This window comes from Acyrthosiphon pisum, chromosome A1 (assembly GCF_005508785.2).
Source record: "Acyrthosiphon pisum isolate AL4f chromosome A1, pea_aphid_22Mar2018_4r6ur, whole genome shotgun sequence".
Lineage (NCBI taxonomy): Eukaryota > Metazoa > Arthropoda > Insecta > Hemiptera > Aphididae > Acyrthosiphon > Acyrthosiphon pisum.
Genome location: NC_042494.1, coordinates 99,729,029 through 99,754,758, shown reverse-complemented (window position 1 = coordinate 99,754,758; position 25,730 = coordinate 99,729,029). Strand labels below are relative to the sequence as shown.

General features: G+C 29.7%; 2 protein-coding genes across 3 annotated transcripts in view; one reads left to right on the top strand and one right to left on the bottom strand.

Moving 5' to 3' along the window:
• Nucleotides 1–22,016, top strand: part of LOC100158826 (microtubule-associated protein futsch) — a 34,752-nt gene extending 12,736 nt beyond the window's left edge. The window contains exons 3-8 of the mRNA XM_001946047.5: nucleotides 4,501–4,599; nucleotides 4,694–4,866; nucleotides 5,147–5,698; nucleotides 8,411–18,143; nucleotides 18,982–19,242; nucleotides 19,303–22,016. Coding sequence (XP_001946082.2) covers nucleotides 4,501–4,599; nucleotides 4,694–4,866; nucleotides 5,147–5,698; nucleotides 8,411–18,143; nucleotides 18,982–19,242; nucleotides 19,303–19,472 — 10,988 coding nt within the window. The 3' untranslated portion in view covers nucleotides 19,473–22,016. The remainder of the gene's footprint in view (nucleotides 1–4,500; nucleotides 4,600–4,693; nucleotides 4,867–5,146; nucleotides 5,699–8,410; nucleotides 18,144–18,981; nucleotides 19,243–19,302) is intronic.
• A 100-nt stretch (nucleotides 22,017–22,116) lies between these two features.
• LOC100571648 overlaps nucleotides 22,117–25,730 on the bottom strand; it is a 10,898-nt gene continuing 7,284 nt past the window's right edge. For both annotated transcript variants that reach the window (XM_003245549.4, XM_016805733.2), the window contains exon 4: nucleotides 22,117–23,339. In XM_003245549.4, the coding sequence (XP_003245597.1) occupies nucleotides 23,142–23,339 (198 nt within the window). In that variant the 3' untranslated portion in view covers nucleotides 22,117–23,141. The remainder of the gene's footprint in view (nucleotides 23,340–25,730) is intronic.

The following is a 25,730-nucleotide window of genomic DNA, read 5'->3' as shown; positions in this document are numbered from 1 at the left end:
AAATCGTTTTTTCTATGGTTTTAAGTAATCTTTGAGTGAAACCGCCCATTACAAAAAATATAGAGAATAATTTTTTTGAGGAAATGACATCGATTTGTCTAAATATTGTTTCAAAATAATTTAAACATTATTTAAATTAAAATTTTTTTGTTTTTTTGAAAGTCAAATACAAAATCAAGTAACAATAAAATATAAAATATTATTTTCTATATTTTTTTGTAACGGGTGATTTTACTCTAAGATTACTCAAAAACATAGAAAAAATGATTCTACGTAAATGCGTTTTGTCTATGTTGCGCGTGGGCCAGAGAGAGAAAACAAATATTGCGCCTGACATCCTCTTAATTTAATTATCTATATATCTATATAATATATATAAATGGATTGCTGTCCATTAATCTAGCTAAAACTCAAAAACGGCTCGACCGGTTATATTTTTAATTTTAAATGAAAACTATTTTTTTTCACATGTTATTTATTGATATTAATTATTTTAATTAAGTACCTATTTTAACTACACAATAACCAAAAAAAAAATGGTTTTACGGCGTAAATTAATTTATCTAATAATCGTCCGATAAACTTTCTTTGTTAGTTGATTTGTATTACAATACAGTCATGTCAATATGAGAGGGTATTTATATAATAATTTCAATAGTATCATATTTTTACTTATCTCATCAGTCCATAGTATAAGTGCTTTAAGCATTTAACTGTCAGCTGTAGGTAAACGTTTGTTAGAAACAAATTAAAATGACTTACCCATTTGTATCAAATAGCGAATGTGTATACCTACCTACGTTTACCCCAAGTTTTCTAAATAATGAAAAATAGCCACTGTAGTTCGTATAAAGGCATCATCTTGTTTTGAAAATATTATCACGTATTAATGTTGTAAAATAAACATAGGTTGTTTGAATAGGTACGTCCCTTTAATAGACTAATATCCTAAATACCTATAATTACCATATTATGGTCACATAAATGCGTAATGACTGCTTATAGAACCTTGCGTGTAGTTGAACTATATAGTAAATATTATAGTAGGTACCCCGCGATTTGTATAACAGTTTCGTGATAAAAGCCAATCATTTTGTACACTATAATATTTCTATAAATATTATATATTAGAGACTATGTAGCTGTAACAAGGTGAAAATCTTCTAATTCTAAGAATTAATAAATTCAACAATTTTGTGGGAAAATTTTTTCTGGCAACTTTTTACTAGTGGAGATAGAGTAGGTCAGGTATTGATTGGGCTGCGGGACTCGGCAGTGACGTTGCCGAAGAGCCGGGCGTGGCTTATCTGACTACACCCTCTCACTCACTACCCTTAACACACACACACTATAGGTTTAACATTATCAGCTGGTGTCCATGAACATTACGCAATATCCGTGCAAATGTCAGGTCAAGTGATCGACGAGTACCTAAAAAAGATAGAGCAAAGATGGAAAATAAAAATCAAGCCCTTTTAGTTTTTTCATTTTACTGAAGAGGTATGTCCTATGTGAGTATTATATACACTTTCTGTGTTACAATTCATAACTTGAACTTAGCAGACACTATAATGACGAACAAAAGTACAGTCGGCCACAGAAGCTGAGCTCGTTAAACTTGCTGCAGAATGCAAGCTATTATACCATACAATATCTCTAAACAAAAAAAAATATAATGACGAACATTTTTATCATATTTTTAAATATTATAAATTTATAAGTATTAAATGTGCATTTTACGATTTATGCTGTAAGCCTATAAGTGTATAAAATAATTGACTAGTACCCGCTAGTAGCGTACTGGTGTTAGTCTTAAATTCTGTTAACATTTGTTCTGTTTCGTTAATAAAATGTATAATTTATCAACATAATAATTTATAGTTATACCTACTATTAAAAACTAGGTAGATAGCTATTATCATTTGCAGTAATAGGTAGGTCGCGTAAAACAATAGATTTTGCATAAATTATCGTAAATAATTATTCATATATAAGTATAAGTACCTATATTATCATTGACTATATATACTAGTATTTATAATCAATGGTATTATTATAGTTATTTTGTGATACACATGCCTAAAACAGTCGTATAATATTTCGTAATAATATACTACTAATTGTAGCTATTTATGTATTGAATTATGTTTTAATATTTTTATTACTAACATTTTTTTCTGAATCAAACTTTCAAAAATGTGTACACTCAATAAAAGTAATTGGTCGTCGGTCGGTGTAATATTGTAAACTGCAAAGGATTATATTATATAACGTGAACATTTTTTGAATATTATATTTTTACGGAATTGAAATTATGTCAGCATTTATTTCAAAAATAAATTAATAATAGGTATAATACCTATAGGCCATATGGTAAATAGGCCTATGTAAAATAAGAAAATGTGCAATAAATTAATATTTATAATAAATTGTTAATTGAATAGTTGGTTATATAGGTACTTATATTAATATTACAAGTCCATCATTACTTATTACTTAAAATAGTTCCTTTAATAATAGAAAAAAATATTTTAAGATTTGATATTACTCATAATATTCGAAATAAAACACTACTATAGTATATAATAATAATATTATAGCATTTCAGAGCATTTCTGATCAACTTTTCCAATTTTACACATTAAATACGTACTAGCATAGATAGATGGCTGAAAAGTGTTAATACTTATAGTACATTTTTAAATATTTTAAATACAATTTAAGACTTTTTGAGCAACTATCATAGACCATTAAAATAATTTTTTAATTTTTTTAACATTTCGGGGGGGCTACAGCCCCCTCAGTCCCTCCCCTGGCTACGTCACTGTAGCACTTACTGTTTCCAAATTCATATAATATTATAATTATGATTTATGGTGTAAAACCAGTGACATTAATAAAAATCGAATGAGCCCACTATATTATGCATTTACTGTTTTCTGGATTTTATTTTATTTACTAATCTTGTAATAAGTAAACGAAGCAATCATTATTTTTTTATCAATAATACAGAGGGATATGAATAATTACATAATACTTCAGAATACTAAGTTATATAACATTAAATATAAATACTATTATTATTGAAACAATAATACATGGGTGACGAGTCAATTCATGATAATTTTCATCAAATACTAGAAAAAGAAAAATAATTTTTTCTAATTGATTCATTTATTTTTTATATGAATTAAGATTTTATTTTTATAACCAGACTATAACATGAAATATGAATACTTTTAAATCTATTAAAAAGGATTTAGATATTTTATTATATATTTATATGGAACGTATACCTGCGGCTCGAATATATTATTTTATTTAAAAATGTATTTTGTTAACCCAAATACCAATACAAATAGTTTATAAAACGTATGGTTGTCTGTTATTATATTGATAAGTAATTCATAATTATCTATATAATTTAATCTTATCCTTAAAAACCCTTACATAATATTAGACTATGAGATTTTAATTTAAATTATTATGTATATTATGTATTATATAATATTAATAATACACACTATAATGGACATATACATACACTATAAAAATGTGGTTTGAAGTATCTAATACATTAATTTCGTTGAAATAATATTGATTGTTTTCTCATCCGACTCAACTATAATATAAGCTAGTTAATACTACAGCAAATCGATGTAATCCAATGTATTGTGCTTATACAAGTTGATGCCGCTTATTCTTTTAATTATAAAAAGCATCGATTACTAGGTAAAGAAGCTATAGAAACTATTTTTGGACAAAAGTGATTGATGGAAATCCAACAATGGTTTCTTGCTCCAAATATAAATTTGATCGATATTAACCAAACACGACAGGCTTACATGAATATAAAACTTTTACAAAACAATATATTATACAGTTAATATTTAAAAAAATGTTCAGAAAATCTATTATTATTATTTTCATTTAATTTTAATCTAATTAACCTTGTCAATGAATAATAATAATAATGATAAAAAGAAGATGGTAAAATAGGTATCAGCGTTATAATTATACGGCAAGAAACGTTAAAATTTTAGATGTATAAGACATCACCATAACTTTTGAAATGCTGGTTTTGTAGGTCTGTTAATGCACAATTAAATTAGGTGTTTTATTTTTATTTTTAACAATGTTGAACTCTTTTCCGTTAAACTATAATATTGTAAACATTACAACTTAACAGAACGCTTAAAAAATCTAAATAAAAATATGATACTTAAATACATATTTGAATCCATAATATTAAAATCAGTACCGGCTTTAATTATCCAAAATGTTTGTAACTTATTTTCATTTTTATAATTATAAACAGATGTATTCTTATCCCTGTGGAAATCAAAATTATAATAATAATAGTATGTAGGAATATCAAATGAAATGCTTTGTATACCAACTAAAACACGTTTCAATTATAATCTATTATTAATTGGAAATTACATGGTAAATATTGTTGTAATATTCTGTAAAATAATCACGTATTGGTTAATATTTAAGGGCTTTCGTGTTGGAATTATGAAGAGAGTGGCGTTGATATAGTTACTGAATTCAATGCTATTGTTTATCAAAATATTGAAGGCGAAGAAGGCAAAAATGGTATATTTATGGCTTTGTTTAATATTTATAAAATAGTAAAGGAGTACTAACTAATAAAAAAATTTAAATAATGGTTTTTTTAAATATATTTTAGGTGAACAACTTTTTCAATATGCTAGTGATAATTTAGTGGCTGAAATTCTTATTAATCCTCAACACAGTACATTAGTGCAATGTGTAAGAAACTTATTAGCTAGCTTTACAAAATATAGATGCATCATTCATGCGGGATATTCGTTTACAGAAAATGGATCATGGATCCTTCAGGTTAGTTAATTTTAATTAATTAAGCATCTGCCATCTGATATAACATTTTGTAATCAATCATTATTTTAAAGAATATTGGCTATCATTAGATTGTTTTCTATATAATATTTAAATACCGTTATTTGTATATAGGTAATATACAATAAATGGTGTACGAAATACATAGATAGTATTTTATATTAAATTGATAGAATATTGAATCACTTAAGATTAACAACTAGTTTCAACTGAATTATCTATTAAAATATGATTTTCTTAAAACTTATTTCTATAATTATAGGATGGTTCGTTTTCTGTCACTGACTTCTTAGATGCATATAAAACAGCTGAAGCTCAGCGTACGATTAGACTACATGAAAATCAGATTCGTATTGAACTCCATTGTTCTGCAGACCCTGATTGGAACCAAGTTAGCCGAGTTAAGGGCACACGATTTTTGTTAAATCCACCGGAAAAAATAGTTGACATTGAGTCAATAGAATCAATTGTAAGATGGCTTTGTGATAAAATTGAAGTGGCTGAACTTGATATACTACTTGAAGGGTCGCAAGTTGTTGGAAATATCAGATTTAGTAGACCTACGCTTTATGTGTTTCCTGCTGGTCAAGGTGATTCCGCTTTATTTGGTATCAATGGATTCAACATGTTAATCGACGGAGGAGCGGGAAGAAATTCTTGTTTTTGGGGTTTTGCGAGACATTTGGATCGGTTAGATGCAGTACTATTAACAAGACTCAACAGTAGTAATTTGGAGGGAGTCGCATCATTTTTAAAACGAAAAACCATGTCTTCATTGTATCCACAAATAGGACATTTTTTCTGTAACTTCAAGGTAAGAAATATTAAATAATAAATCATTTTAAATTCACATAAGTATTATTCCCGTTCTCATTAGTAATGTATCTTAAAATAATGAAAAATGTATTCAAATTGAATAAATTAATATGTGTAGAATGGAACGCGTCTAAAATGTTTTGTTTTAATAAATTCAATAAACGCAATTCTGCATTAGAACTGTCCAACACTTTTTCATACGATAAATTGTTTAAACTCAATCTATTGTGTAATAGATAATAACTGTAAATCAAATATAATCAATGATTAATAATACTAATATATATATACAATATTGAATATACTAATATATTTAGATACAAAACTTCAAAATTAAATATCGTTTAAAAAATTATATTATTTATTAGTAAATCGTCTTTTTGAGTAGAAGTCCATGGATTCAAAAAGTTATTTATAACGCGTTATAACGGAAAATAATTTTTAAAAAAAAATAAACGAAAAACAAAAATAATGTATTTAATAAAATTAATTATAATTAATGATTAAAAATATACAAGAAACGTATATATAACATAAAAAAGCTGCAGGGTAAGTGGATGTCGCTTTGCTGGAAAGTAGGTTACAAGTGGGTCACATTAATGGATTTTTCTATGAATGTCAATAAAACTTTATTTGTTGGGTAAAAATACTTGAAAATTTATTACAAGGCTTCTACTATATTGTTACATATGGTCATTGTATAATGGTTGTATTAGACTTGAATTCAATGATATAATATCATTGTATAAGAAAAACGATTCTGAGCGAAGACGGTTTGTCAGTCTGGATATTTTATATTTATGTTATATATGTTATTATTTATTATTTTATTATGTAAGTTGAATTAATATTAAAATATTATAATTTTTATTCGTTTCTATGGTGATAAACAAAGCGTTAAAAATTAAAATCCCATTTTTAGCGTTTTTTCGTAATTTTCCGGTGGTTTTTCCCGTGGCATTAAATAACTATTGAGAAAATCGAAAAATGACCTCTTTAAAGTACCATCTTGATCCAATTTGCTAAAAGATAAGGTACTATACCTATGTTGAAATTGAAACAATCCTTCTGGAAGAAATTTTGTATACAGGATATAAAAAATAAAAAATAAAAAATAAAAAAATAAACACCATTGTAAAAACAATAGCTTCCTCGCTCCGCTCAGAATCTAAAATTGACAAAATATGGAAAAACCACGAAAGTTAGCAAATTATTCAGAGTTAAAAATTCATAAAATTTTTTTTTCAAGATTTATCTAAGATTTTAATATGTAATACAGGATTGCTTATAAGATTATCTGCCTTTATTAAAAAAAAAAAATGTCTATAAGACAGTCAAATTAAATTTTTATGAGCGTTAATATACCGACATACCATCTCCGCTCAGAATCGTTTTTCTTATACAAAGATAGTATATCATTGAATTCAAATTTAATAGCATCCATTATACAGTGACCCACTTGTAACCTACTGTACAGCAGAGCGACATCCACTTACCCACCTTTTTTTTATTGAATACCTACCTTAGATAAGTATATAATATGTCTTATACCTAGAACGACATACAATCTCCGCTCAGAATCGTTTTTCTTAAGCTGGGTTCACACTACACCGTGACGTGTGAAATAATCACGGTTACCACAGTTAGGTACCAAACGATACCGCATAGTTGAATATATTCAACTTTTGACCGTGTGGTTACAATTATAACACACATATTGTAAAATCAAATCAATACATTCACCGCTCAGAATCTAAAAAATTGCAATTAATATCTTTATTCGAAATAACGTCTGTGCTTTTTTTTAAGTCAAACTTAAGTCTTAACATTAATAGTACTAACTATTGTTTTTAACTCTTGTAGTGTATATAAATATGAATCTTATAACTACGAACAATTCAAAGCAGGACAATTTATGTTAATAGTAGTTTATATTTTTGAAATACTTTATCCCTGTTTGATTTATAAATATTGAATTTAGTAGAATATTAGTTTATTTCTGTAATTCCAATTTCAATAGATACAGAATTCCGAACACACTGCTGTGTCTGCGAGTGTGGTTTGGTGTACCAATTAAATACTTATATAAAATTAACATTATTATTCCATTTCAAGTTATATTATTGTTATAAATATATTTTTTTAAATAAAATCAATTATATTATCTTTTATTCTTGCCAAAATATTTAAGCAGTATTTGACACTTAACTAACACTAACTTACTATTTATAGCTACTTACTAAAAACCCTAGGATGATTGTAAATTTCCCATCCTGGACAACAAACGTATACTTATTTGATAGTTCTTACATCACAGTGTCAGTGTGGTTAATTACCGGCTATCTTTACCGAAAAGAACAATGTAGTTTATATATAAAAAAAATAAACAGAAAACAGAAAACGAAAAATTAAAATAACGTTTGAAAGTACAACAACGATAAACATTCAAATTATATAACGCGTTTAAAACGTAAAAAAGATATATTGTTTTTTCAATTTATACCCTGGACTTAGAACCTTTGAAGAACGTAGAACAATTATGTAAATATTTTTATTAAGATTACCTATATATTTTTCAATCAAATACAATTACTTAGAATATAAAAATATAAAATAACGTTTTCTTTCGTATCATATTGAGTATTATAAAATAAATATTTTAAATATTCACAAAAGTATTTAATATTTAAAATTTATTTTTTATTTTCAGACAAGAAAACAAATATCATCTCCTAATATAGATGCTAAACAAGATGTTCTTTCAATTAGTTTAATAGATACAGCACAAAGCATTATAACTGATCTTAAACAATTGCAACTTCGTCCGCATTTATGTTATCGAAATATAAATTTAGAGCCAATTAATCTATATCATAAAGTTGGTCATGGAAAATTAGATATGTATGTATTAAATCCTTCCAAAGATAGTAAAGAGGTAAAAGACTTTTTGACAAAATGGAATGAAGGTGATCAAAAATTATTTAATCCTACCAAAGATTTACAGTTTCCGTTACCTAACATTATATCCGTCTGTACACTACTAGTATGGCAACCAGCAAATCCAAACACTACAATAACAAGAATTTTGTTCCCAGGAAGTAGTCCTCAAAATAAGATATTTGAATCTTTAGAAAGAGTCAGACATCTCGATTTTTTAAAGCATCCTTCATGTTCTATCAAATCAATGAGTTCATCTACATCAGTAACAGTAAAATCTCAAACAACTAAGAAGACTGTTCTTGAAAAAATGATTCCAGGTGAAACTAAAACCGTTAAGACTTTGGAAAATTTAGAAGTATCAACATCAGCCTCAAATGCTGTTATACAAACAGCTATAATACCAACAGTACCCAAAGAAGGAACTCCAAAGCCAAAGTTCCCTGTTGAAACAGAAAAACCAAAACAAAGTATAAAGTTAGTTTTGAAAGAAACAGCAAATGCAAAACCAAAAATTGAACATAAATATAGTTCAATTAGCGCAAAAGTAAATTCCAACAAGATTGCCCAAAAAAGTACTACCAAAAAATCGTTGAAATTATCATCTAAATCTCCTCCAACTGATAAATCATCACCCACTACTCCAATTGAAAATCAAGAAAAAGCACCTAAACCAATTAAACAGGTTATTAAGCCAAAATCAACATCTACAACTACAAAATCTCCTTCAAGCACTCCTACTAAAAGTAAGAAGGAGGAAGCCAATCGAAAAGTTTTGGTTTCTTCGAGAACGAATTCAGGTCTAAAGCGAACTCCAATAAATAAAAAAGAAACAAAAACAGCTAATCCAAAAATCACGGAAACTTCTTTAAAAAAAGACTCAAATATAGTTTATAAATCAAGTTTGATCAGTTGTAACAAAGATAAAAGTGGCGAAGAAGAAGATATTTTGATTGTAGAGAAAGTAGCAATTACACCAGAAAAACTATTGACTCCTGATGGAAAAAAAATTATCGCTAATGAATTGGATGGAATTTTAACAACAGCCAAGGATATTGTAACAAAGGAAAAATTGTCAGACTCTGGAGCTACTACAGCGCCTACTATGCCAGAAGATGAAAAAATCACTGAATCAAAAAAAGAAATTGAAGTTAACGAATCAGACAAAAAAATCGAAGAATTTAAAAAAGCCAAAGATGCATTAAAAACACCAGATGAAGTTGCTGATTTACCATTCCATGAAGAAGCAGATGAACAAAAACTAAAAGTTGCAGAAAAAGAAATTGAGTCAGAGATTGAAACTCAAGAAATTGTTCAAGTAGAAAACGCCGAATATGTACTGGTATCATTAGATTCCTCTCCAGAAGTATTAAAAAGACAAGTGTTAGACACCGTAGGATTATTGGATACCGAACTTGACGAAGATTCTGATAAAGAAGATGAATACGTTGAAACAAAACAAAGTACAATTCTTCCTGATATTGATGAAAAAACTAAATTAATAGAACATTTATTAGAATCATCCAAAGATTTATGTGAAATAACAGAAAAAATTGATGAGTTAAAAAAACAAAATGAACATGAGATCACCAATCACCAAATTTATGATCATTTACAAAACTCTCATCACGATAATACCAAAACATCAAATTGTACGCAATTAAATAAACAAGAAAAGCCCACACAAATTCAAGAAGAAGCAAATATTGAATTACAAGAAAAAGAATGTATTGATGAACAACGTTTGAACATTGATAATGAGAATGATAAAGATATATATGGAAGTAGTCACGTAGAAAAATATAATGCAGAAAAAGGAGAAAACACTCAAAATTTAAAACAAATTACGACAACTCAAGGACCAGATACAAATTTGGAAAACCTTGCAAATATTACAATGAATAAAAACGATTCAAAGGCTTCTAGCAAAGCTGGCACAGTTTGCGATGAACCACTGACATCAATTAGAAGTAGATCTGGTTCTAAAACAGAAGAACCAGAAAGAAATACAGAAAACTCCACTGATAAACAAAGATCAAAAGCATCCGATAAATCTGGTTCTATCTGTGACGAACCATTAAAATCTCCAGGACCAGATATTAGTACTGGCAAAATTAAATCAAGTTCAATTTGTCAAGAACAAGACAAAACGAATAATGTAGAGGACAAACAAGAGTCAAAAGCATCTAGTAAAGCTGGCTCAATTTGTGAAGAACCCGTTAAATCTCCAGTTCATGAAACAAACACATCAGCTAATGTGGTTCCAAGTAGATCTGGTTCAATAACAGAAGAACTTGAAAATACTAATGTTACTGATGTACAAAGATCCAAGACATCTAGTAAAGCTAGCTCAATTTGTGATGAGCCAGTTAAGTGTCCAGTTCATGAAAAAATCACGACAGCTAAAGCTGCTTCAAGTAGACCTGGTTCTATAACAAAAGAACGTGAAATAACAGAAGAAATGACAAACGATAAACAAGGATCAAAATCATCCGGTAAAGCGCATTCAGTTGTTGAAGAACTTACAATTTCTCCAGGGCTAGAAACTAGCACTGCTAAAATTGAAACAGGAGATAGATCAAGTTTAGTTTCTCAACCGCTCGATATAACAAATGTTTCTGTTACAGATAAACAAGAATCCAAAACATCTAGTAAAGCTAGCTCTGTTTGTGATGAACCCGTTAAATCTCCAGTTCACGAAACGATTAAATCAGCTAATGACGTTATAAATAGATCTGTTACTGTAACAGATAAACCTGAAAGTATTCCAGACAACGTCACTGATACGCAATTATCCAAAGCATCTAGCAAAGCGAGCTCCATTTGCGATGAGCCAGTTAAATCTCCAGTTCATGAAACCGTTAATACAATAACCAGTAGATCAGGTTCAATAACACATGAACTAGAAAACACTACGAATAACGTAACTGCTTCGAAAGCATCTAGTAATGCTAGCTCTGTTTGTGATGAACCCGTTAAATCTCCAGTTCACGAAACGATTACATCAGTTAATGCAGTTCCAAGTAGATCTGGTTCAATAACAGAAGAACCACAAAATACTCCAGAAAAAGTGACTGATATACACAAATCCAAGACATCTAGTAAAGCTATCTCAATTTGTGATGAAACTGTTAAATCTCCAGTTCACGAAACGATTAAATTGACGAATAACGTTATAAATAGCTCTGTTACTGTAACAGATAAATCAGAAAGTATTCCAGACAATGTCACTGATACGCAATTATCCAAAGCATCTAGCAAAGCGAGCTCCATTTGCGATGAGCCAGTTAAATCTCCAGTTCATGAAATAGTCAACGCAATAACCAGTAGATCAAGTTCAATAACACATGAACTAGAAAACACTATGAATAACGTAACTGCTTCCAAAGCATCTAGTAAAGCTAGCTCAGTTTGTGATGAACCCGTTAAATCTCCAGTTCACGACACGATTGAATCAGCTAGTGACGTTATAAATAGATCTGTTACTGTAACAGATAAATCAGAAAGTATTTCTGACAATGCCACTGATATGCAATTATCCAAATCTAGCTCTATTTGCGATGATCCAGTTAAATCTTCAATTCATGAAACAATTACATCAGTTAACGCAGTTCCAAGTAGATCTGGTTCGATAACAGAAGAACCAGAAAATACTCCAGAAAAAGTTACTGATATACAAAAATCCAAGACATCTAGTAAAGATAGCTCAATTTGTGATGAAACTGTTAAATCTCCAGCTCACGAAACGATTGAATCTGCTAGTGACGTTATAAATAGCTCTGTTACTATAACAGATAAATCCGAAAGTATTCCAGACAATGTCACAGATATGAAATTATCCAAAGCATCTAGCAAAGCTAGCTCCATTTGTGATGAGCCAGTTAAGTCTCCTGTTCATGAAATAGTCAACGCAATAACCAGTAGATCAAGTTCAATAACACATGAACTAGAAAACACTACAAATAACATAACTGGTTCCAAAGCATCTAGTAAAGCTAGCTCTGTTTGTGATGAACCCGTTAAATCTCCAATTCATGAAACAATTACATCAGTTAATGTAGTTCCTAGTAGATCTGGTTCAATAACAGAAGAACCACAAAATACTCCAGAAAAAGTGACTGATATACAAAAATCCAAGACATCTAGTAAAGCTAGCTCTGTTTGTGATGAGCCTATTAAATCTCCAATTCATGAAACAACTACATCAGTTAATGCAGTTCCAAGTAGATCAGGTTCAGTAATAGAGGAACCAGAAAATACTGCAGGAAAAGTTGCCGATATACAAGAATCCAAGACATCTAGTAAAGCTAGCTCAATTTGTGATGAAACTGTTAAATCTCCAGCTTACGAAACGATTGAATCAGCTAGTGATGTTATAAATAGCTCTGTTACTGTAACAGATAAATCCGAAAGTATTCCAGACAATGTCACTGATATGCAATTGTCCAAAGCATCTAGCAAAGCTAGCTCCATTGGTGATGAGCCAGTGAAATCTCCTGTTCATGAAATAGTCAATGCAATAACCAGTAGATCAAGTTCAATAACACATGAACTAGAAAACACTACAAATAACATAACTGGTTCCAAAGCATCTAGTAAAGCTAGCTCTGTTTGTGATGAACCTGTTAAATCTCCAATTCATGAAACAATTACATCAGTTAATGTAGTTCCTAGTAGATCTGGTTCAATAACAGAAGAACCACAAAATACTCCAGAAAAAGTGACTGATATACAAAAATCCAAAACATCTAGTAAAACTAGCTCTGTTTGTGATGAGCCTATTAAATCTCCAATTCATGAAACAATTACATCAGTTAATGCAGTTCCAAGTAGGTCAGGTTCAATAATAGAGGAACCAAAAAATACTTCAGAAAAAGTTGCCGATATACAAGAATCCAAGACATCTAGTAAAGCTAGCTCAATTTGTGATGAAACTGTTAAATCTCCAGCTCACGAAACGATTGAATCAGCTAATGACGTTATAAATAGATCTGTTACTGTAACAGATAAATCAGAAAGTATTCCAGACAATATCACTGATATGCAATTATCCATAGCTAGCTCTATTTGCGATGAGCCAGTTAAATCCCCAATTCATGAAACAATTACATCAGTTAATGCAGTTCCAAGTAGATCTGGTTCGATAACAGAAGAACCAGAAAATACTACAGAAAATGTTACTGATATACAAAAATCTAAGACATCTAGTAAAGCTAGCTCAATTTGTGATGAACTCATTAAATCTCCAGTTGAAGAAATAGTTAATGCAACAACCAGTATAACAAGTTCTATAACACATGATCAGGAAAATGCTACAAAAAACGCAACTGATTCCAAAGCATCTAGTAAAGCTAGCTCTGTTTGTGATGAACCCGTTAAATCTCCAATTCATGAAACTATTACATCTGTTAATGCAGTTCCAAGTAGATCTGGTTCGATAACAGAAGAACCAGATAATGTCACTGATATGCAAAAATCTAAAGAATCTAGTAAAGCTAGCTCTGTTTGTGATGAACCCGTTAAATCTCCAATTCATGAAACAATTACATCAGTTAATGACGTTATAAGTAGATCTGGTTCGATAACAGAAGAACCAGAAAATACTCCAGAAAATGTTACTGATATACAAAAATCCAAGACATCTAGTAAAGCTAGCTCAATTTGTGATGAACCCGTTAAATCTCCAATTCATGAAACAATTACATATGTTAATGCAGTTCCAAGTAGATCTGGTTCGATAACAGAAGAACCAGATAATGCCACTGATATGCAAAAATCTAAAGCGTCTAGTAAAGCTAGCTCTGTTTGTGATGAACCTGTTAAATCTCCAATTCATGAAACAATTACATCTGTTAATGCAGTTCCAAGTAGATCTGGTTCGATAACAGAAGAACCAGATAATGCCACTGATATGCAAAAATCTAAAGCATCTAGTAAAGCTAGCTCTGTTTGTGATGAACCCGTTAAATCTCCAATTCATGAAACAATTACATCAGTTAATGCAGTTCCAAGTAGATCTGGTTCGATAACAGAAGAACCAGATAATGCCACTGATATGCAAAAATCTAAAGCATCTAGTAAAGCTAGCTCTGTTTGTGATGAACCCGTTAAATCTCCAATTCATGAAACAATTACATCAGTTAATGACGTTATAAGTAGATCTGTTACTCTAACAGATAAATCAGAAAGTATTCCAGATAATGTCACTGATATGCAATTATCCAAAGCTAGCTCTATTTGCGATGATCCAGTTAAATCTCCAATTCATGAAACAATTACATCAGTTAGTGCAGTTCAAAGTAGATCTGGTTCAATAACAGAGGAACAAGAAAATGTTACTGGTATTCAAAAATCTAAAGCATCTAGTAATGCTAGCTCAATTTGCGATGATCCAGTTAAATCTCCAATTCATGAAACAATTACATCAGTTAATGCAGTTCCAAGTAGATCTGGTTCAATAACAGAAGCACCAGAAAATGTTACTGATATACAAAAATATAAAGCATCTAGTAAAGCTAGCTCAGTTTGTGATGAGCCCGTTAAATCTCCTGTTCACGAAACGATTGAATCAGCTGATGACGTTTTAAGTAGATCTGTTACTGTAACAGATAAATCCGAAAGTATTCCAGACAATGTCACTGATATGCAATTATCCAAAGCATCTAGCAAAGCTAGCTCTGTTTGTGATGAGCCTATTAAATCTCCAATTCATGAAACAACTACATCAGTTAATGCAGTTCCAAGTAGATCAGGTTCAGTAATAGAGGAACCAGAAAATACTGCAGGAAAAGTTGCCGATATACAAGAATCCAAGACATCTAGTAAAGCTAGCTCAATTTGTGATGAAACTGTTAAATCTCCGGCTCACGAAACGATTAAATCAGCTAATGACGTTATAAATAGATCTGTTACTGTAACAGATAAACCTGAAAGTATTCCAGACAATGTCACTGATATACAATTATCCAAAGCATCTAGTAAAGCTAGCTCAATTTGTGATGAAACCGTTAATACAATAACCAGTAGATCGAGTTCTGTAACACACGAACTAGAATATATCACAAAAAGCGTAATTGATTCCAAAGCATCCAGTAGAGCTAGCTCAGTGTGTGATGTGCCTGTAAAATCTGCAGTTCATGAAACAACAACGTTGATAAGTCCTGTCACAAGTAGTTCCAATACCACATCCCAAGTGTCAGAAAATATTCCAGAAAACGAAATTGAAAATCAAGGATCAAAAGCATCTAGTAAATCAGGTTCTGTTTGTGATGAATTAGTAAAATCTCCTCTTTGTGAAAACAAAAAATCAGAAAATACCATTATAAATGTATCCAGTTCTATAACACAAGAACCAGAAATTATCACAGATAATCATTGTTCAAAAGCTTCAAGTAAAGCCAATTCTATTAGTGAAGAACCGTTAAAATCGTCGGAACTAGCAATAATTAGTCTTAATGGAAGTGAATCAAAAAGTGGATCAAGTTCAGTTAATCTGGAACAAGATATTACACATGTTTCTATTAATGATAAACAAGAAAGTGGAAATAGTTCAGTTGGCCAAGATACAGAATGTCCACCAACAATTGGCATTGGCAAACATGATGTTGAATCGTCCAGTGGAAAAGATTCGTTTTTCCAGGATAAGAATAAATCCTCAACATTTTCATCAAGTAGTACAAGTTCAATTTGTCAAGAGATAGATACTCAATCTTCAAAACTTTCGAGTAGAAAAAGTTCTATTGTTGATGAATCAATTGGTAATTCTTCAAAATTACATAGTGGGGAAAAGAGTTCGAGTCTTCAAGAATCAAATGTTTATGAACACAATATTGATAATAATACTAAAATATTCAACAAATCTGGATCCTTGTGTGACGAAATGCTAAATCTGCCATTTAACAAGGTAACAGAAAACATTTCAAATAAAACATATGAACAAGTAGTTTCTCCAACAACTACTGTTGGAAATACAGAATCTAAAATAGTCAATAAAATTGAATCGATGTGCGAAGAATCTATTAAGCCTGATAATGATGAAATTTGTACAAAAGAACATTTAGTTTCAAGTACCTCAAATTTGATTCTCCACGAAACAGAAGAGGAAAAATATCAACTACCAAGAAAGAGTTCGGTGTTCGAAGAACCACAGAATTTACTAACTGAGGATAATAATACTATTTTTTCACCTTCCGACTGCAATAAAAACAAGTCTAATGATACTGAAAGAAAATCGGAAGAATCAAAATCTTTTGGTAGAATAGGTTCTTTGTGTGAAGAGATTGCGAAATTTTTAACTGATAACGATGGCAAAATATCAACTAATATTACATCTGAATCGCCGTGTAGCTTAATTGAATCTATTCCTTTAAAAAGTAATATAGATGAATTAAAAGTTGAAACTGAAACGTTATTACAACTTAATAAAAACACTGATACTTTGAACAAGGTTGAAAAATCTCTACAGCTTGATGATAAAGTTAAAGTTGATGAAAAACATGATAACATAAATGAGAAAAACACAGATCATAGTCTTCCTGTTAAAAATATCACTGTATCTAATAATAATCCCCCAAATATTTCAACATTATTGATTGAAGAAAATAATAAGACTGGTATAATGAATGTTGCTCAAATGGTAGGGAAAAATATCATTGATGAATCTCTTACTAAACATACCGTGATAACTGATAATGAACCTAAGAATTTAAAAACTGTCACTCCAATCGCTAATATTACTTCAGAAGAATGTATTAGTAAATTATCAAACGTATTAATTGAAGATGTAGTGAAAACGTCTGATGATAAAAATATCATATGTGATTCATCAATAACAGACATTTGTATGAATCAACCATTAGGTGTTACTTTGAATAGCGAAGACTTGGGTGTTACTAAAGATATAGTAATGCAATTAAAAAGAGATGTACACGAAGCATTGCATCAATGTAGTAGTGATGACGAGCGACCATTTACTCCACAGAGCGAGTCTAGCATGTCTAGATCGGCAATGAATATTGATGAGGACGACGATGATAACGAAGACAATAAAATTGAAACTGACGATGACATGCCCGGCTCTCCTATGTCTACTAGACCATCACCCGTACAAATGCAACTCGATAATCGACATGTAGAAATTAACATGGATTTTAATAAAGCTTTGCAGGAACATAGGAATACTAGGGGTGAAGATTTGACAACTACTGAAGCAAATGGTAACCATGTTACAGAAATCAAGACAACTGAACATGATAATATTAACCAAAACCAAGGTACGTCATCCGACACGGTTCAGAGTTGGGGTAAACCATTAGGTCTACCACCCGTACAAAGCATTAATAATAACGGTTTTGACCCAATTCGTGAGTGGGGGAAACCATTAGGTCTTCCATCTCCAACACAGCCGATCCTTGAACTCGCTGAACCTCAAAATATGAGTGGCAAGACAACACCCAAGAAGAACGTGAAAAAGATTATAGACAACAAACCAATAATTAATGTCATGGGTAAGAATATAACAATAATTATATTTTTCAAAATGCAATGCTCTTTTTATAATTTACAGTACTCTACGGGTTAAGTAGAAAAAGACAAAAAATTATTGCAACTGACTGTGTCCTTTATGCATTCCTAAACAGTTAATCTGATGTCGATGACATTTAGTACAGAGATGGATTAGACCTCGGGGAAGAAGATAGGCTACATTTTGTCACAAAAAAATTAATAAGAGGTCCAACCCGGGGAAGTTCTCAAACAGGGACTAAAATAGCAACCATTTATAAACAAAATATAATAATCTCAAATTCCCTGTCTGAGAACTTTCCAGGCTTGGACCTCTTATTTACCTTTTTTGCGACAACATGTATCCTATTTTATTTCTCGAGGTCTAATCTATCTCTGTACCAAATTTCATCGAATTAACGGTTTAGGAATGCATAAAAGACAGCCAGTCGCAAAAATGTTGTGTCGTTTATAATATAATATCTTTATATACTATATACTATATAGATATATTATTATTTCTTGTTTATAAATGGTTGGTGTTGGTTTTATTTAGTTTTAATAATAATAATTATTATTATTAATGCGAAAAGCCAGTGTATTTTAGTACTTACAGAATGTATTGAGTTCGAACCACGTTTCAGTGGACCAATTTTTCGCATTTTTTGATACCTTTGAGTTAACTTTTATACTGACTTACGCATCACACCGGGTCCGCGATCTACCGCAGAAAAGATTGCCTACCTAATAATAATATACTGCTTGCATAATGACAAAAACCTAGCAGTAGCAACGCATTGCCGTGTCAGCTAATAATATTATAATATTATGTTAATTTTTCAGACAAAGACGCGCAAAATAGAATCCGACGATCGGAATCACCAAGTAAACTCAGGAGTCGATCATCAAGTCGAATGTCCAGAATTAATCCCATTTACCTCGATCTTATTTATGTGCCACATCATGGCAACTCAAAATATGTATCTGCTGACTTCTTTAAGCGCGTGCGAGCTAGAAACTACGTTTTTAGCGGTACCGACCCTAGTAAAGAAGTCTTAAATGCTTTAATCGAAGGAAAACAAGCTTGGGAGGATCAAGATTTAGGTGAGTATCATAAAGTTTATAATCATTTGTTCGCTAATATAATGAAATATATTATAATAGAGGTCACCATAATACCAACTTACGATACCGATACACTGGGTCAGTGGGTGGCAGAAAATGAGGAATTGCTGACCAAGTTGAAGATCGATTTAAGTCCTAGCGCCAGCCGATGCACGATTAAACTACAAGATCATAACACCAGCTGCTCCGCGTATAGACTAGAATTTTAATTAAATTATTATATATAGATATTAATGCGAGTATTGGCATAGTCTTCGTCCATCATATTATTAGTAATATATTGTTAAGTGTGATAACTGATAAAACTGTCTGTCCATTTTACTTCTTAATGAAATTTATGGATGCTTTATATAATTATTAGTGTAAACAAGTACAACAAGTAAATTCGCTTCCGTTCTGAATTTTTTTTGGCAGAGCGTGCGAATAAACAATGCACACTAAATTACAAGACTGGACAATCCATCCTGGGTAGTTCTACTTTTTTTCTTTCTATTGCATATGAAAAAATTATAATATAATGAATTATAGCTACTTTTTATTCATTCACATTTTTTTTAGTACCAACACCAGACGCTTCTATTTCACTTTAACCAACTTTATTATTGTTCAATAATTACTTTTCTTCATTCTTCTTAAAATATTTACAGTAAGATAGGTACGCAATGCATATGCTTTAAAAATGTTTACTTAAATATATGTATTGTGTAAAGTAAAAGATACTTAATGAAACTAGCAGATATTTTATGATAAATAGTTTATACAAATTCGCTTTGGGAATTGGAATTTAAATATGTCGAAAACGTTGTGATGAACATTTTTAATAATACATTTTTACGAACTGACTGTACGACAGGGTAATCGGAGAGACCGTTTAAAATCGGATATCAAAATTGCTGAATAACCTCTATACCTAATAATATGTTTTAGTTATTTAATTTTTAATCCCACAAACAATTGTTTGACTGTTCGACATTGAACAAATTATGGTAGGTACCTAATATTTTTAAGAATCCTTTATTTATACTGATCCAAACATTGAGTCCATGTTAATATTTAATTAAACACCTGGTGTAGGTACCTAGGTATTTATTCATCATAAATATTTTATTCCGAATTATTGTTATTATAGGCTAAACCGACTAATATGTTAGTCTGTTGTCATCATCTGACATCTATCAGTATCTTCCAATTTATTAGACTAGTTTGAAAAATATATTAATTGAAATGCTTATTTATGTTTGTCAGAATTAATTTTATTATTATTTCACATTATATTTGATTATAGATCATCGTGGAAAATATGATATTTGTCCATGCGTATATAGGTACATAAGAATAATATTAATAAGTAGGTACTGCGTTTTGCATTTCGATTTCTTCGGGGGTAAAGATGGATAATAATTTTTAATGGCGCACCTTAATGAAAAACCTATTAACGACAATAATAATAAATTAATAATTATAGTTGAGAAACCACTATAACCAGTGATAGACATTAGTTTGATTACTGTTCATCGAGCTTATGATTTATTTTTGGGTATTACTATCGTAAATTAGAATCACTATGTATAATAATAATAAAATGTACAACTATAACGCGTCAACGCGAATAATTTCTGTCCAAAACACTCCTACTTCGTTACGTCCAATTTCTCCATCCTCTCTTCCACACACAGTAACTATATTAATTAAACATAATTTTACCCCTATTTTATTTTATTTATTACTGCATTGTTAACATTATCAATGGTTATGCGTTATTACATATTATAACTTATGAGTATTAAATGTGGTTTGTATGAATCTATGTATTTCACTGTACGGCGTAGTGCGTACGCATGCATAAGTGAATTAAACACTAGAAAATTATAATATCTTTATTCAAACTAGATCTTATCCAAAAGCATTGTCTACTTATATGTGTGGCTTTGTGTTTCTTATATTATAAAAAGACATAACTTTACACGTATCTATACAATATTTTTTATCCACATTCATAGCTCGTCGACCTACTTCGAAGGCTTGGTATGATTATTATTTAGGATTCGTGAAAGCTTTTTACGAGTCATTTTTTAAATGGTGCTATGTTCCGTCAAGGATAAAGTTACTCTGATGACTTAAGAAAAAACGTGATTTATGTATTTTAGTTTTTAAAAATGTTAGTATCATTATACATTAATCTTTTATACGGATAGTTAATTGTATTGAATAATCATAACAATATAATATTAATTCATTGAAGTGTGTTTTACAGATGAACTCGTTGCATTAGGTTTATTACTGTGTAGCTTAAGTTTATAGATTATTTTTTAATTGTATTTTATATTTTTATCTTTAGTGAATTTAAAAAAAAAGTTATCATTTAAAAAATTACGCAGTCTGCACGATCTTCTAACATAATACCTATACGAATCGATTTTTGCATTTGCATATTAAAAACAATATTTTGTTGTGTTATTAATAAGTCTAATTTATCTGTTATTACATATATTATATACCTAACGTATATTACTTAGCTATTTACAAGTTTATATAAATGTTATCTAAGCGTTAATACAAGTGGAGTACACAATTTTAAGAAAATACTTGATTACATTTTGCAAGTAGATAAATAAATAGCTTGTGATAATACAGAATTTTGTTTTAAATTTTAATACATAATGTTTTATTTCTTTAATTTTACATTTTTTTCTTATATAATATTATGTGAAATTTATCAATGCTATTAAAAGAAAATGCTTATGTTGTTCTTACATCGGCCTTACAGATTTTTTTCTTTTTTTTACTAATTTATTATTATATACCATTTGTACTATCATTATTAATATATTATTATTAATTGTATTCGTGTTTAAATATAAATTACTTAACCTTCCAGCTCTTAAAATACGCAAATGATAATATTGTATAAGGGTAGTTTGTTAGAATCTGTAATTTGATAATTAAATGTTTGATTTTAGAACCAAATTGATTTTTTTTTCATTTCTGAAAGTATTGTAAGAAAATAATTATTCTTACTCAATATATCTCAATAGTAAGTTTATTTGTAACAGGTACTTTAGTACTTATAATATTTAACTTAAATTCATGTCATGCTAGAAGCAGTTAGTGTGCGTTATGCGACTTACTGCCCATGATGCAAATTATCATACACATATTATTATAGGTAAGTAGGTAAAGATTAAAGGGAAAAATAAATTCCAAATCACATTTATTGACATTTTATTCCATAAAATAATAGTTTTTAAAGTATTCCTAAATAGTTTTTTCTTTATCAACAGACTGATGAATTTGAATTGAAAAGATTCTTGGGCGGTAGGATTACAATGAATTAAAAATATCTCTGCAATAAATCTTAATAATATTATCTTATTTATAAAGAATATTTACCATCTATGCTATCTATTAAAAACCAATCTCCGGATTGAAAAACAAAAAAAAAAAACCATCTATGTTAGAATAGCATAGTAAGCAAATTTGATAATTTACGTACATTTTAACTTTTAGTAATATGAGAAGGGAGGCCAATCGGCAACCAGCGATGGAACCCAGCGTGATATATTATTTTATGTTAGTAAATCTCTGCAATATTTTCTCTTGGGCCGATGGGTAGGATTTATTGGTTGAGTATTTGACGAGATTTGTGACACTATAATGGGTTAGTATGGGAAAAAAGCTTGGAATAAAAAGATTTGTAATGTTTAGTGGCTAATTGGTCAACTGATTCCATTTTTAGATCAGAGCATAGTGTGGAGTTAGATATAAACCAAGGTGCGAAGGTTATCATACGGAGAGCCCTGTTTTGGGTTTCAAGCTCAGCAGGTTATACCTAACATAGCACATGTCAAAGTACAGTATAAGTAGAGTTTTACTTTTTTTTAAACAAAAGCAAAATGTTCTGGATCAACTGGAGCGTGATAATCGTTAGGGTTGCTCATTCGACTGGTGAACCGGCTATCCTTTTTGAATAGATGCGCCAAAGGCTTGTGAATAGATTGCTTAGCTTTAACGTACTCGTACCGATTAACCGGCACAGACATACCATTTGTGTTGTACAATGGATACTTGGCGCATAGCTGCAAAATAATAATAATAATAATAATCTTTATTGTCAATATATATATATATAATATTTTACAAATAGTTAACAAAAACTAAAATAAAACAAATAATGACGTCGCCCCCAAAAGCATAGCTTGTGGTGGGTGCAGCAAGTTCAATACAACACATAATATTACATAAATTATTTAAATAAACATATATTTTTTATTATTATTTACGAATTACATTGGTCTTGAATAAACATTTCATATTATATTAAATAATGATAGAATACAACTAGGGGTCGTGGTTGTGAACGGGTAATAAAATACACGGGTACACGGAGCCCGGGCAGGCGGGTAAAAATTATATTAAAGCCCGTGTTTTTAATACCCGTGTATATTGCATATTAATTCAGAATTCAAAAATACTTTATGTTAAGTTATGTATATTCAAATAATTGGTTATTTATTAATAATAAAAATTGTATAGCCCTCGATTAGTTACCTACCTATAATTATTTAAGTATGTTATGAATATCTAAAAGTTTTGCTTGAAAAACACAATATAATATGATATGCTCTGTTATATTGAGTTCAGAAAGTGGAGAAATCGTTAAGTCAGAACTGCAAAGTACTTAAATACAATTGTATTTGAGTTGTAAATATATGAATATTTTAGCTCACGGGTATTTAAATACACGGGTATACACGGGTATTTTTATTACACGGGCTTTAACCCCGTCTTGCGTAAAAACACGGGTACCCGTGTAGTTCACTACACGTGTAATCGAGACCTCTAAATACAACTAAAAGTATTTATATATTTTAAATTTTATAATTTTTTTTTTTTTTTATAATGTAACATAGTTAAGATTTAGATGTTTTAAAAAATTTTTATAATGATACTTATTTTTATATGATTTTAAATTAATGTTAAGTTTAATACATAAACGAATACCGACATTAAAAACCATTTTTCTACCAAATTCTTTATTGGTTACTGGGATATTCAGATTCACTGATTGTTTCATGCGTGTTTGATAGGTATGTGTCGGGTAATATTCTTTTAGATCTATGTTAAAAATATAATTAAGTATATTCCATGTATACAAGCCATTCAGGTTTCTTACATTGAATGTCCTGTAAAGGTCATCTACATGAAAATCATACGGTTTTAATAGTATAAATCTCAACAGTGAGTTTAATGTAATAATAAGTGGATTTAAAGCAAACTTAGATGCGTTTCCCCAAACAACTATACCATAATTAATAATGGATTGTACTAGTGCTAAATAGATTGTACGCAAGGTGATGGTGTTGAGGATATCTTTTAACAATTTGAATTTATAAAACAGCTTTCGTATCATACTGACATAAATAAATACAAATAAATAAATATAAAAATAAAATATTAAAAATATTATATAAAAATATTTAAATATAAATACAAAATAAATACATACACCAATAATTATATTTGCTGTTCAACTATAGATGTATAACTGCATACCATCATTTGGGACTTGGTACAATTAATGTACAAATTACAAAATTAACACATATAATATAATATTAGGTGGCAGTATTTTTCTTACAGTTTTAAATTATCTGGATTCTTACGTTGACTTTTTTAGATGTTTAAATTTGTGTGAGTTTTAAATATGTAATACTTATGTTACAATTTTAAAAAATAACCTTGCTTTAAAATTGAAATATTGTAAAAAATCCAACAAAGGAACATAGATAATGCTCCTAACTTTCAGTTGTAAGAGTCGTAATTTAACTGTAATATTAAAGCAAACACAATTGGTTTTACCGGACAAAAAATTGCCATGTTGCACGTGGGTCATAGAGAGAAAACAAATAGTCAAATGACAGCTTCCAAATAATTTAATGGGAGAGATTACCTTAGCATAAAATGTGTCAATTAAGATAAAGTGTGTTATGAACTTACAGAACTTATAGACGTTCTCTAAGTAAATACAATTTAAATTAATTATTTATTAATTATTACCTATGTACCTATGTTTATATAATTATATGTAGATTTTGTAATAACTAATAATATTACAAAATACTCTATATTTAATATAATATTTTTATAGTAAGGAGTTACCAAAATCTTAAAACTGTAATTAATTGAGGAGAAAAATAGAAATACATAATATATAGATATAACTTGATTGGTGAAAAACGGTAATGTCGATTTAGGTTGAAAAGTGGAACGCCCTATAAACCTGTATATGATATATAGCTCCCCATTTTATATTCACTAGTTATCATAGGTGCTAATAATTTGCAGTTATACATTTACTTTAAGGTGTCTATATTATAGTGTGGCTATAATATGGACTAGGACCCAGGGTGCATACATCCAGACATCCCGAAAATCTTTATCACGATTTCAATGTGTCCGAAAAATAC